The following is a 22,262-nucleotide window of genomic DNA, read 5'->3' as shown; positions in this document are numbered from 1 at the left end:
TGGATAATGACCCTGAGTATCCGCACACCAGGGGGTCTGAACGACAGACACCATTACATGTAACTTGCATATACACTAAAAAGAGGCCAATCATGGCTTCCCCAATGTATAATTTAAAGTTTTAACAATAAATAATTATTATGAAAATAGTTGTATTTATAAGTGTGCATTTTTAACCCCCCCCCCCCCATCCCCCTTGCATTCATTCATTTCCTGTAAGTTATTTAGTTACAGGCTGAGAAATGTTAAACACACCATGAAATTCAACATAGAACCTATTCAGCAATAGGAGGTTCTTGTTCATGTATGACCTTTGAACATCTTAAAGTGAACCTCTGGACTAAAAATCTACTCAGCAGAACTGAAGAGGCTTGGTGTTTCTTTAACAGTTTCACAGCATCAGAACTTTGTTTTTCTTACCAAAGGATCATTATTAGCTGCATTTTTAGCTAAGCTACACCCATCAAAGAAAACTGCCCGGGCTTTTTTTCCCTGATGCTGTGCAAAGCATGATGGGATTTTCTATGTTGTTCTTCACGTTGCCTAGCAACTGGGAGGGGTGATCAGCACACATACTCCCTGTCACCTCCTTTCAATGAAAAAGATGAAATCAAACATTTGCCTGTTCTTTTAATACAGGGTGGGTAAGAGATTATATAACCTATCTATTTTAATTACCATAACTAATGTAATTTAATGACAGTATGTTTGTTTAGGCTGAAGTTCCTCTTTAAGTACCAGAGACTTGTTTTATGACACCGCTTAGATGAATTTACCCAGTACATATATTAAACAATATAGCATCTGAAAAAGCCTACAACCAGTTTTGTGCAGGCTCACCATTTGGCTGCATTGTCAAGGTTTGCATATACTTTATGTATAGATTCAGGAATAAATGACTTAAAACCTATAAGCACATAATTTATAATGGTGTGCCATGACAAAATAAGAAATTCCTGATAACAGCTCAACTGCAACCAAGAATATGGCTATTTTTAGATTTTTCATGGGTGGAGCTAGTTCCTACTGTCACCATTGTTAATGAACCACTGATATCTCCTTATTATTAACTGAACTTACAACACACAAATGTCTCACTCAGTATAGCCTGTGATAACACATTTTAACGTTCTACTTACAGCCTGGCTATGCCAGCACAGGTTACATACAAATCCAGCTAACAGCAGATTGTGACTATGGTGCAACTTGCTGTGAGCAGTGATGAATTATTGGCTTTCCTGTCCAAAAAAGTACTTGATCATGACCCTTAAAGGAATTTCAGAAAGCAAGTTGGGCACCAGTGGGGTTGTAAGATTTAAAGAAATTAAACGGATTATTAGTCCATTTGCAGAAATGAATAAACAATAGTCTCTTTATCATGCAACACTTCACATCCAGACAGCACCCAAACCATAATAAAATGGTAGAACCCTGTCTCCACACTGACTATCTTACTGTATAGGATGGCAGAACTGTCTTAAAAATGAACTGTACATGATGGCGGACCTTAATCTTCTAGCAATCTCACTGTACAGGATTCACTAACTGTTTCTTATGGTAAAGAGGCTCCTATTTATTCCAGAATCCAGCTTCCATCTGAAAGCAACAAGCAGAAGGCAGGGCCGGTTCTAGACTTTTTGCTGCCTGAGGCAAACTTGTGAAGATGCTCCCCTCCCCCCCTTAAATTGGAATGATTGCACAGCACCCGACAATTCGCACCAACACTTTATAGCTGCAGTGAGCCCCCCATAAAACACCCTCAGTATAGGTAGGTAGCCAGTGATAGGTGCCCCTAATATTGGTAGCTAGGTACAGTTGCCCTCAGTATAGGTTAGCCAGGTACAGTTGCCCCCAGTATAGGTTGGCCAGGCACTCTCTTCACTTACTGTTTCTGCCTGGTGCTGCCCCCAGACTTCTGCTGCCTGAGGAAGTCGCCTTACTTGGCATCATGGGTGGACCGGGCCTGGCAGAAGGTGACACTCTATTTTGTGGTAGTCGTCAAGTGGCTAATAGGACTGGTAGGTGTATCAACAGGATGTCTGATTCAGTGTGGCCCTCAAAATGTTCAGAAGCCAAGCAGAAAGAATGGCCACCACAGGCAGCTCTCAACTCCATCTGCAGTAGATCAAGTAACCTGACAAGTGGACAGATCTCTCCCTGAAGGTAACGTTCATCAACAGACATGGCACTTCTGGTACACTATAAGGCTCCTTGCACACTGCAAGCGATTCCGATTTTGAATCGGTTTTTACATCCGATTCCGTTTTTTAATCGTTTCTGCATGCTGCGGTTTTTCCTCCATTTTTCTGTTGATTGCATTCAGGGAAAATCAGAATTGCAAATAGGAATCGGAATCGCAAAACGGATTTGCATTGTGCAGGGAGCCATACCATAAAAGACATGAGGGTGTCCCTTGAGGTGGAAAAAAAAGAGGTTTAAGTTGAATTTTCTGAAAGTTTCTCACTGTGAGGCTTGTAAAAATGTGAATAAGTCTTCCATAAAAATTACAGTTGATAGTTTGAAAAAGTAATTTAAAGTTTTCCTAAAAGAAAGAAATATAGAGGGTTTTCTAGATTTCCAATTTTACATTATAGAATGCCGTAGGCATTTATTTGATTGACAGGAAGGAATAGATTTGTTTTCTTTCCTTTTAAAAAAAAAAAAAACAAATTGGTTCACACATTTCACATGTTGTTCCTGTAAACCAACTGCAGGTTCTGATGATGACGAATTATTTATCTAAGTTTTGTATACTACATATACTCAATTGACAAATCTTTTTTTTTTACTTACCGTATTTAACCAATATGGCCCCTATCCCATACATTTTTCTCCTGATTTTTCTCTCAGGAGTTTACAATCCTTATCAATAAAATACGTTGTAAGCCCACTGCAAGCAAGAAATGACTCAAAATAAGTTTGATATTAGTTGTTAGTGCTTTTTAATTAAAATCTGCCACCTGCTACAGCTCATGACCGTGCACGCTTTAACATGTGCACAGTCCTGTAAATGATTGTTGCTAGCTAATAGCAACAACCATTCAATAAAGTTAGGGAAAAAAGGTTTCAAAACTTAAACATTTTTTTTTTAATTGACATGGTCCAAATAAAATAAAAAGGGTTATTTTTTTTAATCCCTAGTTAGTTTTTAACCCCAGCCTAGCCTATTAACCCATTATTAATCCCTGCAATACCTATACCTGTTTATAAACTTTTAATGACTGCTGCCTGTAGCGATCAGATGCAATCACTAGGGCTCTACAAATGTATCGCTTTGCTGTTGCCTAGCAATGCATCTGTACAACTCTATGGCTCCCCGAACTGTTGCCCTAGCGAACGCATCTGATCACCACAGATGCACAGGCCGGGGATAACGGTCCCAGACATGTTCAGCTAGTAGTAAAATATAGCAAATGAGGAATCATTTCAACCGGGAAGAGACAAATAATTAATTTTTCTATGTTTTATAACTTGTGCGACGTTTCATGTGAAAATTAAGAAGGGTGAAAAAATTGGTATTTTCTGCATTTACGCCTAATTTTACCCCATGAAATGACTACAAAATAAAATAGTTTTGAGATAAAAATATTACCCAAAGAAAGCCTAGATTGTACTGAAAAAAACAACAAGATATATATCCAGGCCTGGATTTACATCACAGGAGAATATAGGCACAGATGGCCTGGCAATTTAGATTTTTCCCTCTATGAACCTACAAACTCTGGCCGAGCTGCACCACGAGTGTGCTGGCTGTCCCAGTGGTCACTTCTCCCTTACTTCCCTTGCTTGTAGCTACAGGTATCCCTTAGCATTAGGTAGCCTGAAGTACCCTCAGTATTAAGTGCTAGCTACTAGTGTCTCAGACTGAAGGGAGATCTCATCAGTGGAATTCCAAGAGCTGGGCGTGTAACCTCACTTTTACGCTCTGCTAGGGAATCTGCATAGGGAAAGAGGGAGGGAGGCGCTCAGGGAGGGGAACAAGCCACCTTTCCATCATCAGGCGCCTGTAGGCACGTGCCTACAGTGCCTTATGGTAAATCCGGCCATGTATACATCACTAAGATGGCATAAGTAATTGAAAAGTTACTCCTGTATCAAAGTGGCACAGCTAAAGTGTAAAAAATGCCAGGAACCTTAAGGGGTAAAAACCGTGGAACGCAAACCAATTCATTTAGAATATACAATTTTGAATCAAAAATGAAAAAGAAACAAGAGATTACATATAAAAACAACTATTTATACAGTATCTCACAAAAGTGAGTACACTTCTCACATTTTTAAAAATTATATCATATCTTTAGTGTTACAATGTCTTAGGCCACGTTCCCATTTAAACGCGGAAGGCTGTGCGATCACGACGCATACAAACGCACGCCATCTGCGTTTGCATGTGTTGCGTGGCTGATCCCATTCACTATCCTGAATGGGTCAGCCACGCATTTTGTTAAAAAATGCGTGCAACATGCTTTCCCGGACTGCACTGTTCGGAACGTATGCAGTGTCAACATCAGACAGTGCACTCTATGCCTTTCTGCCTCCCGCACGCGTTGCCAAAACAGGGTGTGAGCAGGCGTTTTAAATTTGGTGTTATCACTTTCACTTTCTCTCATGCTGATCACTGGAGGTTTAATATGGTACCTCGTGGTAGGGAACTCTGTGAGGATGATGTTATTCTACATAGAGATGACCTAGGCTACAGGAAGATTGCCAAAGTCCTGAAACTGACCTACAGCATGGTGGTCAAAACCATACAGTGGTTCCACTCAGAACAGGCCTCGCCATGGTCGACCAAAGAAGTTGAGTGCACGTGTTCAAAATTTGTATTTTGTAAATTGATGTACAGTATGAGTGCTGGCAGCATTGCTGAATGGGTTGAAGTGCTAGGGGTCTGTCTGTCACTGCTCAGACCATACACCACACACTGCATTTAATTAGTCTGTAAGGCTGTCATCCCAGAAGGAAGCCACTTCTAAAGATGATGCACAAGAAAGCCCACAAACAGTTTGCTGAGTACAAGCAGACTAAAGACATGGATTACGAGAATCATGGCCTGTGGTCTGATGAGTCCAAGATAAACAGGTGAGGAGCATAAAGACAAATGTGTCTTTGGTCAAGCATGGTGTGTGTGTGTGTGTGTGTGGGGGGGGGGGTGTCATGGTTTGGAGCACTGGGGAGCTAAAGTCCACTGGGGAACCATAATTGCCAACATGCAATGTAACTTACTGAAGCAGAGCATAATCCTCTCCCTTCAGAAACTTGGTCACAGGGCAGTATTTCAACATTGTAACAACCCCAAACGCACTTCCAAGATGACCTCTGCCTTTCTAAAGAAACTGAGGGTAAAGGTGCTGGACTGGTCAAGTATGTCTCCAGACCTAACCCCAATTGAGCATCTTTGGGTAATCTTCAAACTGAAAGGTGGAGGAGTGCAAGGTCTCGAACATCCACCAGCTATGTGATGTTCTCATGGAAGAGGATTCCAATGGCAACCTGTGAAGCTCAAGTTAACTCATGCCAAATATGGTGGTCACAATTTTGACATTCTTCACTTTTTGTACTCACTTTTGACGTCAGCAGTTTAGACATTAATGGCTGTGTGTTGAGTTATTTTGATGAGGCAGCAAATTTACACTGTTACAACAACCCCTACACTGAATATATTACAATGGAAAGTGTCATATCTATATTTACAAAAATGTGAGAGGTGTATTCACTTGTGTGAGATACTGTAATAGAACAAGCTGTATGAACTGAAGTAAGCTAACAAGAAATGCTTTAACTCACCATGTGCTGACAAATAACTACTTGTGGAGAAGCCCCGCCATAGAATGGGTCTTGAACTACGAATGGCACTTGCAACTTTAACAAGCATCTAGAAAAAGAATAACAGATTGCCAGTAAATAAACACTAGTAGTTAGTAGTTTGAAGTACTTAAACTATTGACAGGGCTATAAATGTCTCAGACTTTTCTGTGAGCGATTAGGATGGAAGGAAGGAGTGAGGCACAGTGGATGCTGTTGGTACCTTTAATCACCCGTGCAGGCACGTGCAGAGAGGGGGGCTCTGGGTGCCCAGGCAGGCCCAGGCACCCTGCAATCACCATTTCTATAGGTAGACCTGAAGCTATATAAAACATACGAATTATGCGTTGCATTGTCCATAACTTACCTGCTTTAAAATTCAAACTCAGAAAATGTCCTGCACCAATCAAATCACTACAACATGTGCTATGCCATAAAGAACGTAATACATTCAAAGAGGAGAAAAGAAAGGCCCATCAGTGCCGCCTGTTGTATAAATGTATAACAATATCAATTAATTCAACAACATCCAAAGAATAACACCAGTTAAGGTGGATACACACCATACAATTTTTTCAATATCTGTTCAATTCAAGAGTTGCAATCATTTTTTCTGACTGATCGTAACATTTCATAAATCTGACAAATGTACCACACAAATATGTTCAATTTTTCCTCAATTATGATAAAAATGATTGGAAGCTCTGAGAAAAATGCTAGGGTGTGTACATTAATAAATTGACAATCTAACACACACCATACAATCTTTAGAAAAATTTAAGATAAATTTCCAGCAATCCGGATCGATAAAAATCGAAAAACCGGGAAATCCGATCTGACTTTTCAGTCGAATGAAAAAATGCATTTATTTATCATTATTCTAAAGGTGGCCACACACCATACAATTAAAAGATCCAATTTTTCACCACCTCGATAATTACGATCAGTCGTCCGAAAAAAATCGAAAGCTTTTCTTTGTTTTTGATTGAGAAATCCGATCGGATTTCCAGGTTTTTTTTCGATTTTTGGAGATTGGACATGTTGGAAATTTCAAACCAACTTCATCAAGAATTGCATGGTGTGTGATGGATTGTCAATTACTTGATTTACAGTTCCAATCAATGTTTTTTCTGATCTTTCAATTATTTTATTCATGATTGGGGGAAAATTTAACATAGGTGTGTGGTACATTGGTCAGATTTTTTTAATTGTTACAATCAGTCAGAAAAAATTGATCGCTATTCTTGAATTGAACAGATATTTAAAAAATTGTATGGTGTGTGGCCACCTTTAAGCTAGGTTCACAGTGCTCAGTTGTGTCAACTTGCTGCCCATATAATTCTATGGGCCTGTTCACAGTAATGGATTGCATTATTCTAACTCGCTGCATGCAGGCTTTGCATTAAAGTCTATGTCCAGTCTCAATTGTAGTTTACACACATTTTAACGCATGCGTTATGCAACTGACCACTGTGAATTCAGCCTCAGGCTGGATTCACAGTGGTCAGTTGCATAACAAACACATTATAATGACTGTGAACTGCAATGGAGACTGGCTATAGTCTTTAAAGAGGAACTCCAGTGAAAATAATGTAATACATTTTTTTTTTAATTTTTACAATAATTATGTATAAATGATTTAGTCAGTGTTTGCCCATTGTAAAATCTTTGAAATCCCTGATTTACATTCTGACATTTATTAAATGGTGACATTTTTACTGCTGGCAAGTGATGTAGCTGCTGCTTGCTTTTTTGGCAGTTAGACCCAGCTGTAAACATCTATTTCCCACAATGCAACAAGGTTCACAGACAGGAAACTGCCAGGACCATGGTCCTCAGAGTTTCTTGTGGGAGGGGTTTCACCACAATATCAGCCATACAGAGCCCCCTGATGATCCGTTTGTGAAAAGGAATATATTTCTCATGTAAAAAGGGATATCAGCTACTGATTGGGATGAAGTTCAATTCTTGGTCACGGTTTCTCTTTAATACAGAGCCTGCATGCAGCAAGTGAGAATAACTCTATCAGTAACAATGTAGTACTGTGAACAGGCATATAGAATTATTTTGCAACGCAACTGAGCACTGCAAACTAGCCCTATATAGGTGTTTGTATGTTGAGATAGCTTTAGCTGCTAGCAAATTTTGTTCTAGTTTTAACACATATGATTATTAGCAAATGACAATTTGTATAGTTTGCGGATTTCCTGAGACACATTCACAAAATGATCACAATGGCAAGGTGCAAGTGCATAGTCTGTTTAAGCTTTAGCCACGGGCCTTGTTATCTTCATGACTGCATATTATACATTCCTCGTGGGTTATATAATAGCTTGATTGTAAAGCTTTTCACTAAACCTGATATTCAATATGTTGTGTACTTTTAAATATTAACTTGTAGCTGATAATCACCATGTGATTTCAGTTTTAATTGCATTTTTGATGAAGTCTCCTGTCACTTATGTTTACTGCTCAAACAAAACCTTGGTGACACAGCTTGCACACCTGTCTCTGTATTAACCTTCCTGGCGGTAAGCCGCGCAGGAGGTTTTCTCCGGCCCTGCTCGGCCGATTTTCTTAATTTTTTTTTTGCTGGACGCAGCTAGCACTTTGCTAGCTGCGCCAGCACACTGATCGCCGCCGCCCCCCCGCGCCCGATCGCCGCTATCCGTTGTGGCGCGCAGGCCCCCCCCAGACCCCGTGCGCTGCCTGGCCAATCAGTGCCAGGGAGCGCCGAGGGGTGGATCGGGACTCCCAATGACGTCACGACGTCGCTGACGTTGGTGACGTCATCCCGCCCCGTCGCCGGGATGGGGTAAGCCCTCCAGGAAATCTCGTTCTTTGAACGGGATTTCATGATCGAAGCGGGCGGGGGGATGTCGCTGAGCAGCGGCTATCATGTAGCGAGCCCCGGGCTCGCTACATGATTTAAAAAAAAAAAAAACCTGCCGCGCTGCCTCCTGGCGGAATTTTTCATACCGCCAGGAGGGTTAAGCTGCTTTTATAACGCCATTTCAGTGCCGGTTCTAGACTTTTTGCTGCCTGAAGCAAACATTGTGAGGACCCCCCATCCTGCCCTCACACATTTGAAATGCAATAATTACCCCACATATGACACACAGCAATTACCCCATATATAAACTGCAACAATTGCCCCCACGTATCATCACTGGTGTCGGTGAGCATTATAGATAAAAAAAATACTCCAACCAAAGTGCAGTCACCACTCCTGGCCATCAGTGGAGTTAAGTGGGTGTAAGGATCCTTCCTGTAGCATGTCCTGTCGGATGCAGTGGAGCTGCAACTGAGCAGTTTTGATTTCTCTGCTTGCATTCGGTTGCTTGGTTTTTATTGCATTTGCAATAAGTCTCATTGCCATCTGCAATCACTCTGCAGTTCAGAGCAGCTCAGGATGTTGTCATAAATCCACCTATGGCTTACTGCAGTTGAACTGCAGCCAGACAGCTCTGAATTTCCTACATGCATGTTGTTGCATAATATGGCATGCATTTGTAATGAGAGTCCTTTCCATTCACAGGCAGCTTGTAGCCTTCAATCAGCCTGACGAAGGATTGAGTGATTACCATTCAGCTGTGTGGGAATTTGCATGTCTGCTCTCATTGGCTGATGTCCATAGAAAAGTCTGCTCTTCCTCTCACACTGGCCTGGTGCACACAGAGCAGTTTTTGAAGCGTTCCGCAAACCGCTTCCGCCTGTGAAAACGCTTGGCTAATGTATTTCAATGGGATGGTGCACACCAGAGGTTTGAGGTTTTTAGCAAACAGCAAACGTGGGTCCTGCAGCACTTTTGCGGTTTGCAGATGCGTTTCTGCCTCAATGTAAAGTATAGGAAAAGCTCAAACTGCTCTGAAAAACGCTAGATCAGAGCTGTTTTCCAGGTGTTTTTGTTGCATTAGCTGTTCAGTAACAGCTTCACTGTAACAATATTTGTAATCTGCTACACAAAAACGCTCCAAAAAACGCTAGGCATGTTTAGAAAACGTCTCTAAACATGCCTAGAATGGCTCAGAAATCTGCTTCAAAAACCTCTAGCGTTTTGCAGATCTGCTAGAGATTTTTGGTGTGCACTGGGCCGGTCATAGCGTTCAGCTTTGTCTTAGTTGACTGCTGGGTTCCTTATGTGAAGTTTGAAATGTATTGCATTACCTTGCTTTGCTAGCTTAGACGTTCACTGCACCCGCGGGGGTACAGTGAGGTCTTCCTATCCTAATAGTTTGGAGACTGCCTTCACCACGTTGGTGACTGGTAGTATTCCTGCTAGTTTTGTTCATGTGGACGTAACTATAACTGTGCTGTCACAACAGCCTCTTTTAATGTTATTTAACATTATTTATATTCTTTGTAATAGTATATTCCAGTCCCCCTGCAAGATTTAGTTATTTAGCATTTCCCAACTGTAACTCCCTGCTCAACAGCCTTGTCTAGATGTTTCTGCAACAGTTGAGTTCAGTTAGTGAGGAGATCCTGCTGTGCTTGTAGTCGCATCATATTTTTAACTATGAATATGCTCTAAAAAACATCTTTGTATGCTTTCAACGCAAGTAAAGATACTACAGATTATACTTGGAGTCATTATTTCATCGAGTAAACTGCCTGTGGAGGTTTCCAAATCAGTGTGGAGTTGTACTGCTATACAGACTGGGTCTTCTGGAGTATGCCTCACACATAAAGCGGGAATTCGAAACAGAACAGTAAAAATATGATATCTGCAAGAAGGTAATGGGATTTCCTGTCATCTCATCAGTAAAGGACTGATCTGCAATACGATAAAGGATTACCTAGCTACACCTCAAACACAAGTCTACAAAGAGTAAATAGACGTTCAGCAAAAAAGTACAAGAATTGCCTGTCTGCCTTCCTACAGTGAATACAGTGAGTACAGACTGCTTCAGAAATTGTACATTTCTTCTGTTTGGGACTATCGCTATTAAAGAGGAACTCCAGTGAAAATAATTTAATATAAAAAGGTGCTTAATTTTTACAATAATTATGTATACATGATTTAGTCAGAGTTTGCTCATTGTAAAATCTTTCCTCTCCCAGATTCACATTCTGACATGTATTACATGGTGACATTGTTACTGTGGGCAGATTATGTAGCTGTTCTGGCTTTAACAGACAGCTATAAACAGCCATTTCCTGTGTGTGTCATTGTTACATTGTGGCAATTTGCCCAGAGTACCGTACGGTACCAGAGCCTCTTGTGGGAGGGGTTTCAGCACAAAATCAGTCATACAGCGCCCCCTGATGGTCTGTTTGTGAAAATCATTATATTTTTCATGTAAAAGTGGGTATCAGCTACTGATTGGGATAAAGTTCAATTCTTGGTCGGAGTTTCTCTTTAAGTTTAAAAAAAAAAAAAAAATCACCCAGTGATAAGATTCATAAGCATCATATCTGCAACCATAGAGCATGTCTATTTCTGCGCATTCTATTAACATGGAAGATGAATTAATGCTCGGTCAAGATGATTCAGATAAACATGTTGTACTACCTGAGAGACCAAGGCGGTCAATACATCTTTCTCTAAAGGCAAGAGAGAGGTATGAAGCAGAAAGTGAAGGAATGTTTCATAGTCTGTCTGAATTGTGGATAAAAACGCTGCAACACATATCTGATATTGAGAAGACTGGCAGTAATGGAGAGCAATTAAACAATGCACTTACAAGACTTAAGAAGACATATGAAAATTACAGGAAACTCTCTGAAAAATATTCTTCCTTTCTATCGCAAGTTAGTACAGAACAAGCGTCAAAAGAGTTGAATGACTTTACCACCGCTGATCAACAGAGACATGTTACGTTTATGGAAGCAAAGTTACAGTTAGAGAATAGGATAGCAAATTTGATCGAAACTACATCCTGTACCTCTATTTCTTCTAGACACTCAAAAAAACTGTCAGTGCAAGCAACCTCTCACAGATTTACTAGATCATGCAAATCGCTGCAGTCACTCTCCCAGAGGTCATCATTAAGCATTCAGTTAGTCAAAGCCCGTGCAGAAGCAGAGGCTGCGAAAGCACAATCTTATTGCTTTGAACAAGAATCGACTCTTAAAGCGGACGCAGCACGCAAACAGGCGGACGCAGCACGCAAACAGGCGGAAGCACAGGCAGAAGCAACACGTGTGCAGGCAGAAGCACAGGCAGAAGCAACACGTGTGCAGGCAGAAGCAACACGTGTGCAGGCAGAAGCACAGGCAGAAGCAACACGTGTGCAGGCAGAAGCACAGGCTGAAGCAACACGTGTACAGGCAGAGACAGAGGCCCAGTTAGAACTTCTGCAAAAGAAAAGAGAAGAAGCAGCAGCTCTAGCAAGGTTAAAGGTCTTCGAACAAGCTGTGGAAGAGGAAGAAGGAATTAATTACCCTAGCCTAAAGTCTGCTGACGATCCTGCTAAACGAACTTTGCAATTTGTTATGAACCAGAACAATGGATATACTCCCCTGCATACAGCTGAAGTCTCTACACCTACCTGTTCAGCAAGTAAGCAGCCAGAATGCATACCATTAAAACATGAATCTCAGCTTAACACTGTACCTTTGAAGGATTCTGCTATGCTGTCCAACACTACAAGTCCAAGAGAACAAATCTATACACCTTGTCAGACCTCAGCAAGATATAATCACAAAGAAATATCACAACCAATTGGAACAAATCCCATGAATCTCATAACACAGTCTTTTTCAAGCTCCCATGCTCCAAACATCACACAGATCAAACCCTCGCCTGGAGTAAACGCATCTGCATCTCCATTCTCTACATCACCACTGGAACAGCACAAGCCACATACTGTCTGCAGTGGTGACGCATTTCCACGTACAGAAATAAAATCAGAAAAGTCTGAAATTGAAGAAGTTGGCAAGTATATGATTCGCCGAGAGCTTCTCAACTCTGGACTAACGAAATTTGATGATCAACCAGAAAACTACAGAGGTTGGCGAGCTACATTCAAGACTATAATCCAGAACCTGGAGATTGAACCTATAGGAGAACTTGATCTACTTATCAAATGGTTGGGACCGCAGTCATCAGAACAAGTTAAAAGACTGAAATCTGTTCATTGCGATGATCCAGCAACGGGTCTTAACATAGTTTGGGAGAGATTAGAGAGAGTTTATGGATGTTCTGAAGCTATTGAGCTTGCCTTATTCAAAAGACTTCGAAACTTCCCAAAACTGTCTAACAAGGACAACCACAAGTTTCAAGAATTAAGCGACCTTCTTCTTGAAGTAGAAAGAGCCAAGGCAGACCCACACCTTCCAGGTCTTGTCTACTTGGATACAGCTCATGGTGTAAACCCAATTGTACAGAAGTTGCCACCGAATATTCAGAGTGAATGGGCAAAGAAAGGATCTAAATATAAACAGGAATATAAAGTATCCTTTCCACCTTTTTCTTTTTTCTCCAAATTCATTAGAGACATAGCTACTGTAAAGAATGACCCAAGCTTTTTATTTTTTGATACTACAGTTCTTCCTTCAACACCTTTAAATTGCGATACTCAAGGCAAGTTTAAGGACTCACGGAACTCTATCTATGTCAAGAATACTGGAATCTTCTCAAGTTCTCAAGACTCTGATTTTAAACCACAGCAAGTCAAGGAAAATGATCCTAGGTATCAATGTTCTATTCATAACAAGCCACACCCTCTTAGAAATTGTCGTGTGTTTAAACAAATGCCCTTTGAAGAGCGCAAGTCTTTCCTCAGAGAACACGATATTTGTTATAGATGTTGTGCATCTACAGACCACTTTGCTAAAGACTGTAAAGTTCCTGTCAAATGTTTTGACTGCAACAGTGATAAACACATAACGGCTTATCATCCTAGTTCTCCCAAAGAAGTGCTTCAAACTGCTCAAGCCTCAAAGACCACACCAAGTTATGGCGGGGAGAGTACTGAGGAAATGACAGCATCTGTATCCACAAAATGTACTGAGGTATGTGAAGAAGGATTCCACAGAAAGTCATGCAGTAAAATATGTCTGGTCAAGGTATATCCAGAAGGACGACCACAGAGCGCAGTGAAGATGTATGCTATCCTTGACGACCAGAGCAATCGTTCATTAGCAAGTCCAGAATTCTTCAACGTGTTCAATATTCAAGGAGAAACCTGGCCCTATACTTTACGAACTTGCTCAGGCCTGGTTAAGATATCTGGAAGAAGAGCACATGGTTTTGTGGTAGCATCTGAGTATGGAAACACAGAATTTTCACTTCCAACACTTATCGAATGTGATCAGTTGCCAAACAATCGAGAAGAGATCCCTACACCAGAAGCGGCTCTTTATCATCCTCATATGAAACACATAGCCAGTTACATTCCACCGCTTGATGATGATGCAAAGATTCTCCTTCTTTTAGGCAGAGATATCCCAAGAGTCCATAAGGTGCGACAACAATGCAATGGACCAAATGATGCCCCTTATGCACAGAAATTAGATTTTGGATGGGTCATAATAGGAGATGTTTGCTTAAATACATTTCAAGAGTCTTATGATGTGTTCTCATGCAAGACCAACATCAGAGAATCTGAATGCACCTTTCATTCACTTAACCTGCCTGGCGTTCTATTAAGATCGCCAGGCAGGCTGCGGGAGGGTTTTTTTTTAATAAAAAAAAAACTATTTCATGCAGCCAACTGAAAGTTGGCTGCATGAAAGCCCACTAGAGGGCGCTCCGGAGGCGATCTTCCGATCGCCTCCGGCGCCCAGAATAAACAAGGAAGGCCGCAATGAGCGGCCTTCCTTGTTTTGCTTATATCGTCGCCATAGCGACGAGCGGAGTGACGTCATCGACGTCAGCCGACGTCGTGACGTCAGCCGCCTCCGATCCAGCCCTTAGCGCTGGCCGGAACTTTTTGTTCCGGCTGCGCAGGGCTCAGGCGGCTAGGGGGGCCCTCTTTCGCCGCTGCTCGCGGCGAATCGCCGCAGAGCGGCGGCGATCAGGCAGCACACGCGGCTGGCAAAGTGCCGGCTGCGTGTGCTGCTTTTTATTTCAGCCAAATCGGCCCAGCAGGGCCTGAGCGGCAGCCTCCGGCGGTACTGGACGAGCTGTGCTCGTCCAGACCGCCCAGCAGGTTAAACATCCTTTTAACTTTCAAGTTCAGGAGAGTTTCAGTTTAAAGACTTCATGCGATCTACAAAAGCAAATCAGTTGTAAGAACAGTTCTCATCAAGACTTTGGTGACACTATATTCCAAATAACTCGTGATGACAATAAGACAGTTCCTTCCATTGAGGATAAAGAGTTCATAAACATCTTGAATAATGAATTCTTCAAGGATGAAACTAACAGTTGGGTAGCTCCTTTACCGTTTCGTTCACCAAGAATTAGGCTTCCAAATAACAAGAAACAAGTTATTTCTAGGCTAACTTCACTTAAAAAAATTCTGCAGAACAAACCCGATATGAATGATCACTTTATAAAGGCAATCACTAGCGATGATGGAAAGGTTCGCAAGGTGAAAGTGAAGACAGCAAGAAATGGTAGTGTTAAGACTTTGTTTAGACCCATCACGGAGACAGTCTTACTCTTGCCTTCAAATGAAGATGTCTTATCTACTCGATCCAAGGGAACAGCCTGATATGCTTTCGGGTCTACTGAGTTACATCCTTTCTCCAGTGATGGAAGATTCTTCAAAGATCTGCATTCAAGAATTAATGTTTATGTTTTATGTTTTCTCTCTTCTCTACAAGTCTTAATTATACTTATAGTTTTCAATGTTAAATTGTATTATATATAGTGGTATCTACCGATACCAAGCGGGGAGTGTGCTGTCACAACAGCCTCTTTTAATGTTATTTAACATTATTTATATTCTTTGTAATAGTATATTCCAGTCCCCCTGCAAGATTTAGTTATTTAGCATTTCCCAACTGTAACTCCCTGCTCAACAGCCTTGTCTAGATGTTTCTGCAACAGTTGAGTTCAGTTAGTGAGGAGATCCTGCTGTGCTTGTAGTCGCATCATATTTTTAACTATGAATATGCTCTAAAAAACATCTTTGTATGCTTTCAACGCAAGTAAAGATACTACAGATTATACTTGGAGTCATTATTTCATCGAGTAAACTGCCTGTGGAGGTTTCCAAATCAGTGTGGAGTTGTACTGCTATACAGACTGGGTCTTCTGGAGTATGCCTCACACATGAAGCGGGAATTCGAAACAGAACAATAACTGTGGTTGCTATTAGTTACGTTCCTTCCTGTTTGTCTTGTCTGAACCTGTGTGAATGTTTGCTATTGCTGGGGCAGCAATTAGATTGGCAAACAATCCTGTCTGTTCCTGCTGGTCCTGTTCCTGTGGATGGGATTATAGCAGCGGTTGCTATTAGTTACGCTCTTACTTGTTTGTCTTGTCCGTGCCAGTGTGGATGTTTGCTATCGCTGGGGCAGTGATTAGATTAACAAGCATTCCGTCTGTCTGTCTGTTGTCTGTCCTTGTTACTCAGTGTGGTGGACATCAGCTGCTCTGTGCTGTGGTCCCACTGAGCAACCATTGTGTCTTGTTTATTGTGGCGGCTATCGGAAGCTCAGAGCTGCGGACGCTCTGAGCAATCTTGCTCCCTTGTTCATAGCTCCTGGTGTGATCTGTGTAATCTCCTCCACAAGAGCATTCCGCTCTATTACCTAATATCACGCAGCTGCATAGTCTTGCTTGCTCTGGTGGTACTCTGGTTTTACTGGCCTCAGCCGCTATACCTTGCATGTTAAGACCTGGGGGCAACTGAAGTCAGGAGACATATTCAGTGTCCTGTTCAAGCAGGAGCTTTTCTATAGGTGAAGACCGTGGGCCGAGTTTAGAGCTACGGCACTAGATTGGGGTATAGTGGCTGAAGGAAACCAAGAGATCTGCCAGGCATTACAGTGGGCAAGTATGCCTGTTCTCCATCATTACTGCTCAGTGTGTGTGTGTGGGGGGGGGGGGGGGGGGGGGGAGGGGATTGTGAAGACTGACTCTAAGTTACAGTAAGTCAGAAACAGCGACCGGTTTTAAAACCAAAGGATATCCCAGGATGTTTACACATTCACAGCAGTTTAGTAACCAAAGCTTCTAGAAGAATCAATTAGCACGAGAAAGCAAGGAGTTCAGTTAGATTTAGAATATTGTTTTTCTTTGAATTGGCTGAGTCATTAACACCATGCAATATCTAGATGTATCTGACTACTAATCAGCACTTACTGTACCTATTTCCCCTGCCCTGTACTTGTTCTTAAGACTTTATTTTAGGATACTTCCATAAATCAAATTAACAATTTCTGATAGTTCCTGGTGTTTATATTTATGGAGGTGCCCATACATTTGTTAATGTTTCCTGTCGATTCCAGGCAGATCCGATTACTCTGATCTCCAGACATGTGATACAAATTATTCTTACCCTCTCCACTGTGTCCATAATCAGACACCATAAGGTCTCTAGCCTGTGTGTGAATGCATCTAAGGAATGTCTTCAGAGGGCTGGCTGAAAGGGATAGTCTGCAAAATCTACTCCTTTACTTGTAACTTTGTACATGAAGTCATCTGAACATAGCTGCAGACCGAGACAGATTTTTGTCATTATCCCTGGGGAGCAGGGACAGTGTACAAATTCCAAAGTTTGTTTAATTCCTTATCTGTGTGGTGGGCACATGGAGTCATTAGAACAACAGTACAGAGAGCAGACAGGGTTGTTGTTTTTTTAAACCCTCAATTTTTATGGGACCTTTATCAGTTTTCCGCCTCTAGGGAGTGCCGCTCTGAAAGAATTACCTCAGGTCGCATGATGGTAGATCTGGCAGTGTGCCATATGTTCCAACATATGCTTTTGCTAAAAAATAGATTCTTTTATTAGTTAAAGCACAGAAGCTTTTGGTCATCTTGGGGAATTATGTCATGTGTTAGATGTAAACTTTGCACACAGAGAAAGGGAGCAAAGCCTTATAAACATTACATCAGCGGGAAGAGGATGATAACCCAAAACTCAAGAGAATTATCAGTATGGATAATCTATCTTGGTGAAGCCATATAAGTAAGCAATTCATTTAGACAATTACAGACCCATATTTTGGATGATTAGATTTCCTTAAAGTGGACATCTGATGTAAAGATAAACCCAAACAATCAGCACAGGCAGCAGAAGTGATAACAGAGTAGGAGGAAAGAAAGTCTAAATACACACTACTTGTGCCATAAAATCCAGGTTGTTAGTAAGCCCCAACCCCTTTCAGACAAATTGCCATGGCAGCTTTGTACCTTTGCAAAGCCTGCTAAGACTGTGTCATCTGTGAGTGGGAGGTGCCTCAAAGTGTGACCTGGGGGTACTCTACTTCTTCCTGTGCCACTCAGCCAGTTTATCTCAGAGAGGAGAGGTGAAGAGAGAAGTGCAGTGCCAGCCACCGTATGTTGCGTCCCCGAGCTGTAACAATGCCTGAGCATCAGTTGTTACTGCACTGAGTAAAAAACAAAGGGGGAAACAGTCATAGTAGATATCATTCTGGCTCTTTTTCGCTCTGGAATTTTTACAGCAGAGGTCCACTTTAAGCTGGGACATTTTTAGTCAGTGATGCTTTTCATCTTTCAACTGAAGCGAAGTAGGTGGTTTTGACGCACAACGCTCAGCGCCACCATACCGGTAATGGTATAGCGGCATCTAGGCGCGTAAGGGTGAAATTATTCCCCCCTCCGAGTTGGTACAACTCAGATGGGGAATAGTATTTAACACCGCCAGGTATTTGAGCTGCAGCAAAGAGAGACGTCATTCAGCTCAACCTACGCCCAGCTCAATGACGGCGTACTAATTATGTACGCACCTGAAGAATGATTGTCAAATTAAAACCAATAGTAAATCTGCACAGTATGCAGTAATGTTACACCAGCTGTGTCTTTAATTTACTACAACGAATCTCTGCTGATAAACTGGCAAACCAGGAGGTTGACTGGCCTGCTGGTATAGAAATCCTAACTGTTCCTTGCTATATCCCGCATCAGCCTCAGCACCAAAGGCAGAGACTCTACTGCAGGGCCGGTTCTAGACTCTTTGCTGCCCGAGGCAAACTTGTGAGGATGTGAATCCCGGAGCCCCCCCCCCCCCCCAGATTTGGACTGAATGCATAGCACCCAAAAATGTTCACCCTCAGTATAGGTAAGTAGGTAGCCAGGTATAGGTGTCCCCTGAATAGGGTAGCTAGGTATAGTTGCCCCCAGTGTAGGTAGCCAGTATAGTTGCCCCCAGTGTAGGTAGCTGCCCGGAAGGAATAGGTAATTCTTCTCCCACCCTGCCGCGCTGATGTACTATATGGAGGGGGAGCATGGATGGGGATCCAGCTGAGGGGGGGTCTGATCACTCTCCCCACCGCTGTGCCCCTGCTGCCCCCTCCAGCTGTTCTCATGGCCCTCCCCCATGGCCAGGCGGGTGCCACCCCCAGACTTTCGCCACCTGAGGAAGACGCCTCACTTGGGGTCATGGGTGGGTCAGGCCTGGTCTATTGTAATCAAGGTTGTGTGCAAGATGTAACTATATATCATTGGGCCCAATAATAAGGTTTTCAAGATGTGTTTTAAATATGTGTATTTCGTTATACTCTGTAGCAAAGTAGGTAATACACTCCATGAATAAATATTGTTTAAAGAGACACTGAAGCGGAAAAAAATATATGATATAGTGAATTGGTTGTGTACTATGAATAATTACTAGAAGATTAGCAGCAAAGAAAATATTCTCATACTTTTATTTTCAGGTATATAGTGTTTTTTCTAACATTGCATTATTCTATAATATGTGCAGATTACACAACACTCAGCATTCAAAATGAGTCTTTCAGAGCAGTCTGTGAAGTAATGACCTCTCCTCTAGCAGAGAAAAAGTAAACAGTTCACTTACAGTTGAGATAATAAAAGTCAGATAACGGCCCTCTCCACGACTAACTTAGTCGGAGAGCTTAATGGCTTGTTTGCATAGAGATAACAACTGGAGTTTCTCAACTCTTCCTGTAATGGAAACAATTAGACTGATGTATCTGATCTTAATGTTTTATTTCTTAGCTGTACTACACATACAAATCATAATATCATAATTTTTTTTTCGCTTCAGTGTCTCTTTAACATCTAATTAAAATATGGAAATATGCTACAGAGGCCACAGGCAGGCTAGTCTTACAGAAAATGCATCGTTGAACTGTAAAACAAACCAGCTTTTGTGCTACATAATTGAATCAGCAGCAATTGGAAATTTCCATTCTCCTAGTTTACAATAGTTTAATAGTGCAAACAGTGTTCATAACAATGATGGGCACAAGTGGTACCAAAATAAATTAGTAAAATGTAAATTAAACATCATAGTCTTCATAGCATTCAGTGAATGGAATGAAAGTTATACAGAATAAAGGATTTCTGTAGTTACTTCCTTCCTCTAGCGATTAGCCTATAAGCTGGTAACACAGGTAAGTGTATTTCTCACTGGTACTTCTGACAGGATTAAGAGGTATTCCGCACAGACCATTAACAGCTACATTGGGGGCAACATCTTTTCTCCCTGGATAATATAATCCTTAAGTGTTTGTATGATACCAAAGGGCATGACTGGCAGCAATATATGGCTTATTGACAGACAAACATAGGACAGGCACAACTTGAGACACCAGAATATCTGCAGGTATCCTGCAGCTCACAGCACTGCCCCCTTTCATTCCCAGCTACAGTTGACTTTGGATGTAGCAGCAGCGTGTGTACAGAGCATGGAGCAGCCGCGCGTGTACAGAGCATAGAGCAGCAGTGCGTGTACAGAGAATAGAGCAGCAGCGTGTGTACAAAGCATGGAGCAGCTCTGGGGAACTTAACAGAGTCAGATATGAGCACAGCCCTGTGCCCTGCTGTGTGAATGCTTCACTTTCCCCTGCATTAACAATTTTGACTGTTCTCATTATCTGTACCCAAACTGCTCCTGATCGATCCCATTGTCAGTCCTGAGCAGATCAGACATTTAGGAAATAATTGTCAGATTCTGTCAGTGGGACGGGAAATTGCATTGTGTGTACCCAGCATGATGTCCTACCATATTATTATACTGTATTGTGCGTGGCTGAAGGTGGCCACTAACGGTCCAATTTCTAGTGAAAAATTATTAGAGCGATCAGAAATTCTGATTGGATTGGTTGTAAATAATCTCCATTGGTGGACACAATCGATTATGAACGAGTGAAAAAAATGTCGTCCGAATGAATTTTCGTCTAACCAAAATTTGGATTTTTCTGTTGGTTGTGATAGATAGGAAGTAAAGATTGGTTCGTTGATGGTGTAGTGAACGATGTATTACAATATTTCACTTCCGATCAGAATTTCTGATCGCTTGAACGATTTTTCGCTAGAAATTAGACCATTAGTGGCCACCTTCGAGACCTTTCAGGAATCCCCTCCTTGAAAATCCTGGGTTTGCCCCTGACAAAGGTATCAAATCGTTCCAAGCAGTGGTGTAACTACAGTTTGTGGGGCCCCAGCAAAACTTTGATAGGGCCCCTCAGAGCCGCGGGCTTCCCCGTGGCAGCATCCATTGAGGGGGGCGATTGTTATGCCCCTGGATCCAGAATGGGTCCCCTGTAGGTAAGTAATGGTGCTCCACCAACCCAAGCACCCCCAGGTTATAATGCATGTTATGCGGCCAGTGTTAGGACACATACTTACAGAGGAACCTCTGCGTGGCATATGTGACTAGGCAAATTAGTGCATTGTTTTGCAAACTAAAACCTCTGCTTTTCAATTAGCTGTATTGGGCATGTGCACAACACTACCGGCGACGTAAGCGCAATCGCGGGCAGCGCGCGCACCCCCAAGTTTGGAGAGAAGCTGCCAACCTGATGGAATCGACGATGCATTACAGCCTGACAGAGGGACGCTGGAGAAGACTGCATCTGTGGGGAGGGACACAGAGACGTCTAGGTAAGTAAAAAAAAAGCATATGCTTAGTACACTTCGGAACTCCTTTCAGCCTAATACACATGTACATGTCTGTGCATGTCACCCGATCCCTTGGATGACATTGCAGAGGTGAGTCTGCACAGACATGTTGCTAGCCTGCAGACTAGCCACATATTCTGTTCCTATGGGAAGGTGGGGGGAGGGGCATAGCGGTGCATTTGTGATGTTAAAAGGCAGGCAAGGTAAGTGGGTAGAGCAATGCTCTCGGCTGTCCAAAGTGATATATAAGGTGAGCAGTTAAGAGGGGTCGATAGCTGCTGTACACGCACTGGACTCTTGCAGAGGCAGACTTATCAGTGTGTATTTAGGGTGGGAACGTAGCCCTGATGGGCAACACTTGACTAATTAGAACTTGAATACCAAAAACAAAACAAAGCAAAATTGTGCCAAGCTTATTGGTTCCAATACTATCTGCCTTGGGCTTCAGAACTCATTTGTAGATGAAGAGAAACATTCATAGGCAAGTATAAATAGCACACACCAAGAAATA

At 42.0% G+C, this 22,262-nt stretch overlaps 2 protein-coding genes across 10 annotated transcripts in view; one reads left to right on the top strand and one right to left on the bottom strand.

Moving 5' to 3' along the window:
- The window catches only part of LOC137518650 (cytochrome c oxidase subunit 4 isoform 1, mitochondrial-like), a 127,286-nt gene that overhangs the window by 68,176 nt on the left and 36,848 nt on the right, over window positions 1–22,262 (bottom strand). The window contains exon 2 of the mRNA XM_068236775.1: window positions 5,785–5,872. Within this exon, the coding sequence (XP_068092876.1) occupies window positions 5,785–5,872 (88 nt within the window). The remainder of the gene's footprint in view (window positions 1–5,784; window positions 5,873–22,262) is intronic.
- LOC137518648 (MARVEL domain-containing protein 3-like) overlaps window positions 10,119–22,262 on the top strand; it is a 162,781-nt gene continuing 150,637 nt past the window's right edge. For 4 of the 9 annotated variants that reach the window (XM_068236774.1, XM_068236765.1, XM_068236764.1 and 1 more), the window contains exon 1: window positions 10,119–10,790. The gene's annotated coding sequence lies outside the window, so the exon portion shown is untranslated. Of the gene's footprint in view, window positions 10,791–21,650; window positions 21,734–22,262 lie in introns of those variants that run through there. The other 5 variants (XM_068236773.1, XM_068236771.1, XM_068236768.1 and 2 more) reach the window with 2 other exon arrangements.

This window comes from Hyperolius riggenbachi, chromosome 5, assembly GCF_040937935.1.
Source record: "Hyperolius riggenbachi isolate aHypRig1 chromosome 5, aHypRig1.pri, whole genome shotgun sequence".
Lineage (NCBI taxonomy): Eukaryota > Metazoa > Chordata > Amphibia > Anura > Hyperoliidae > Hyperolius > Hyperolius riggenbachi.
Note: the sequence above shows the minus strand (reverse complement) of the source record. Positions and strands in the feature narration are given on the sequence as shown.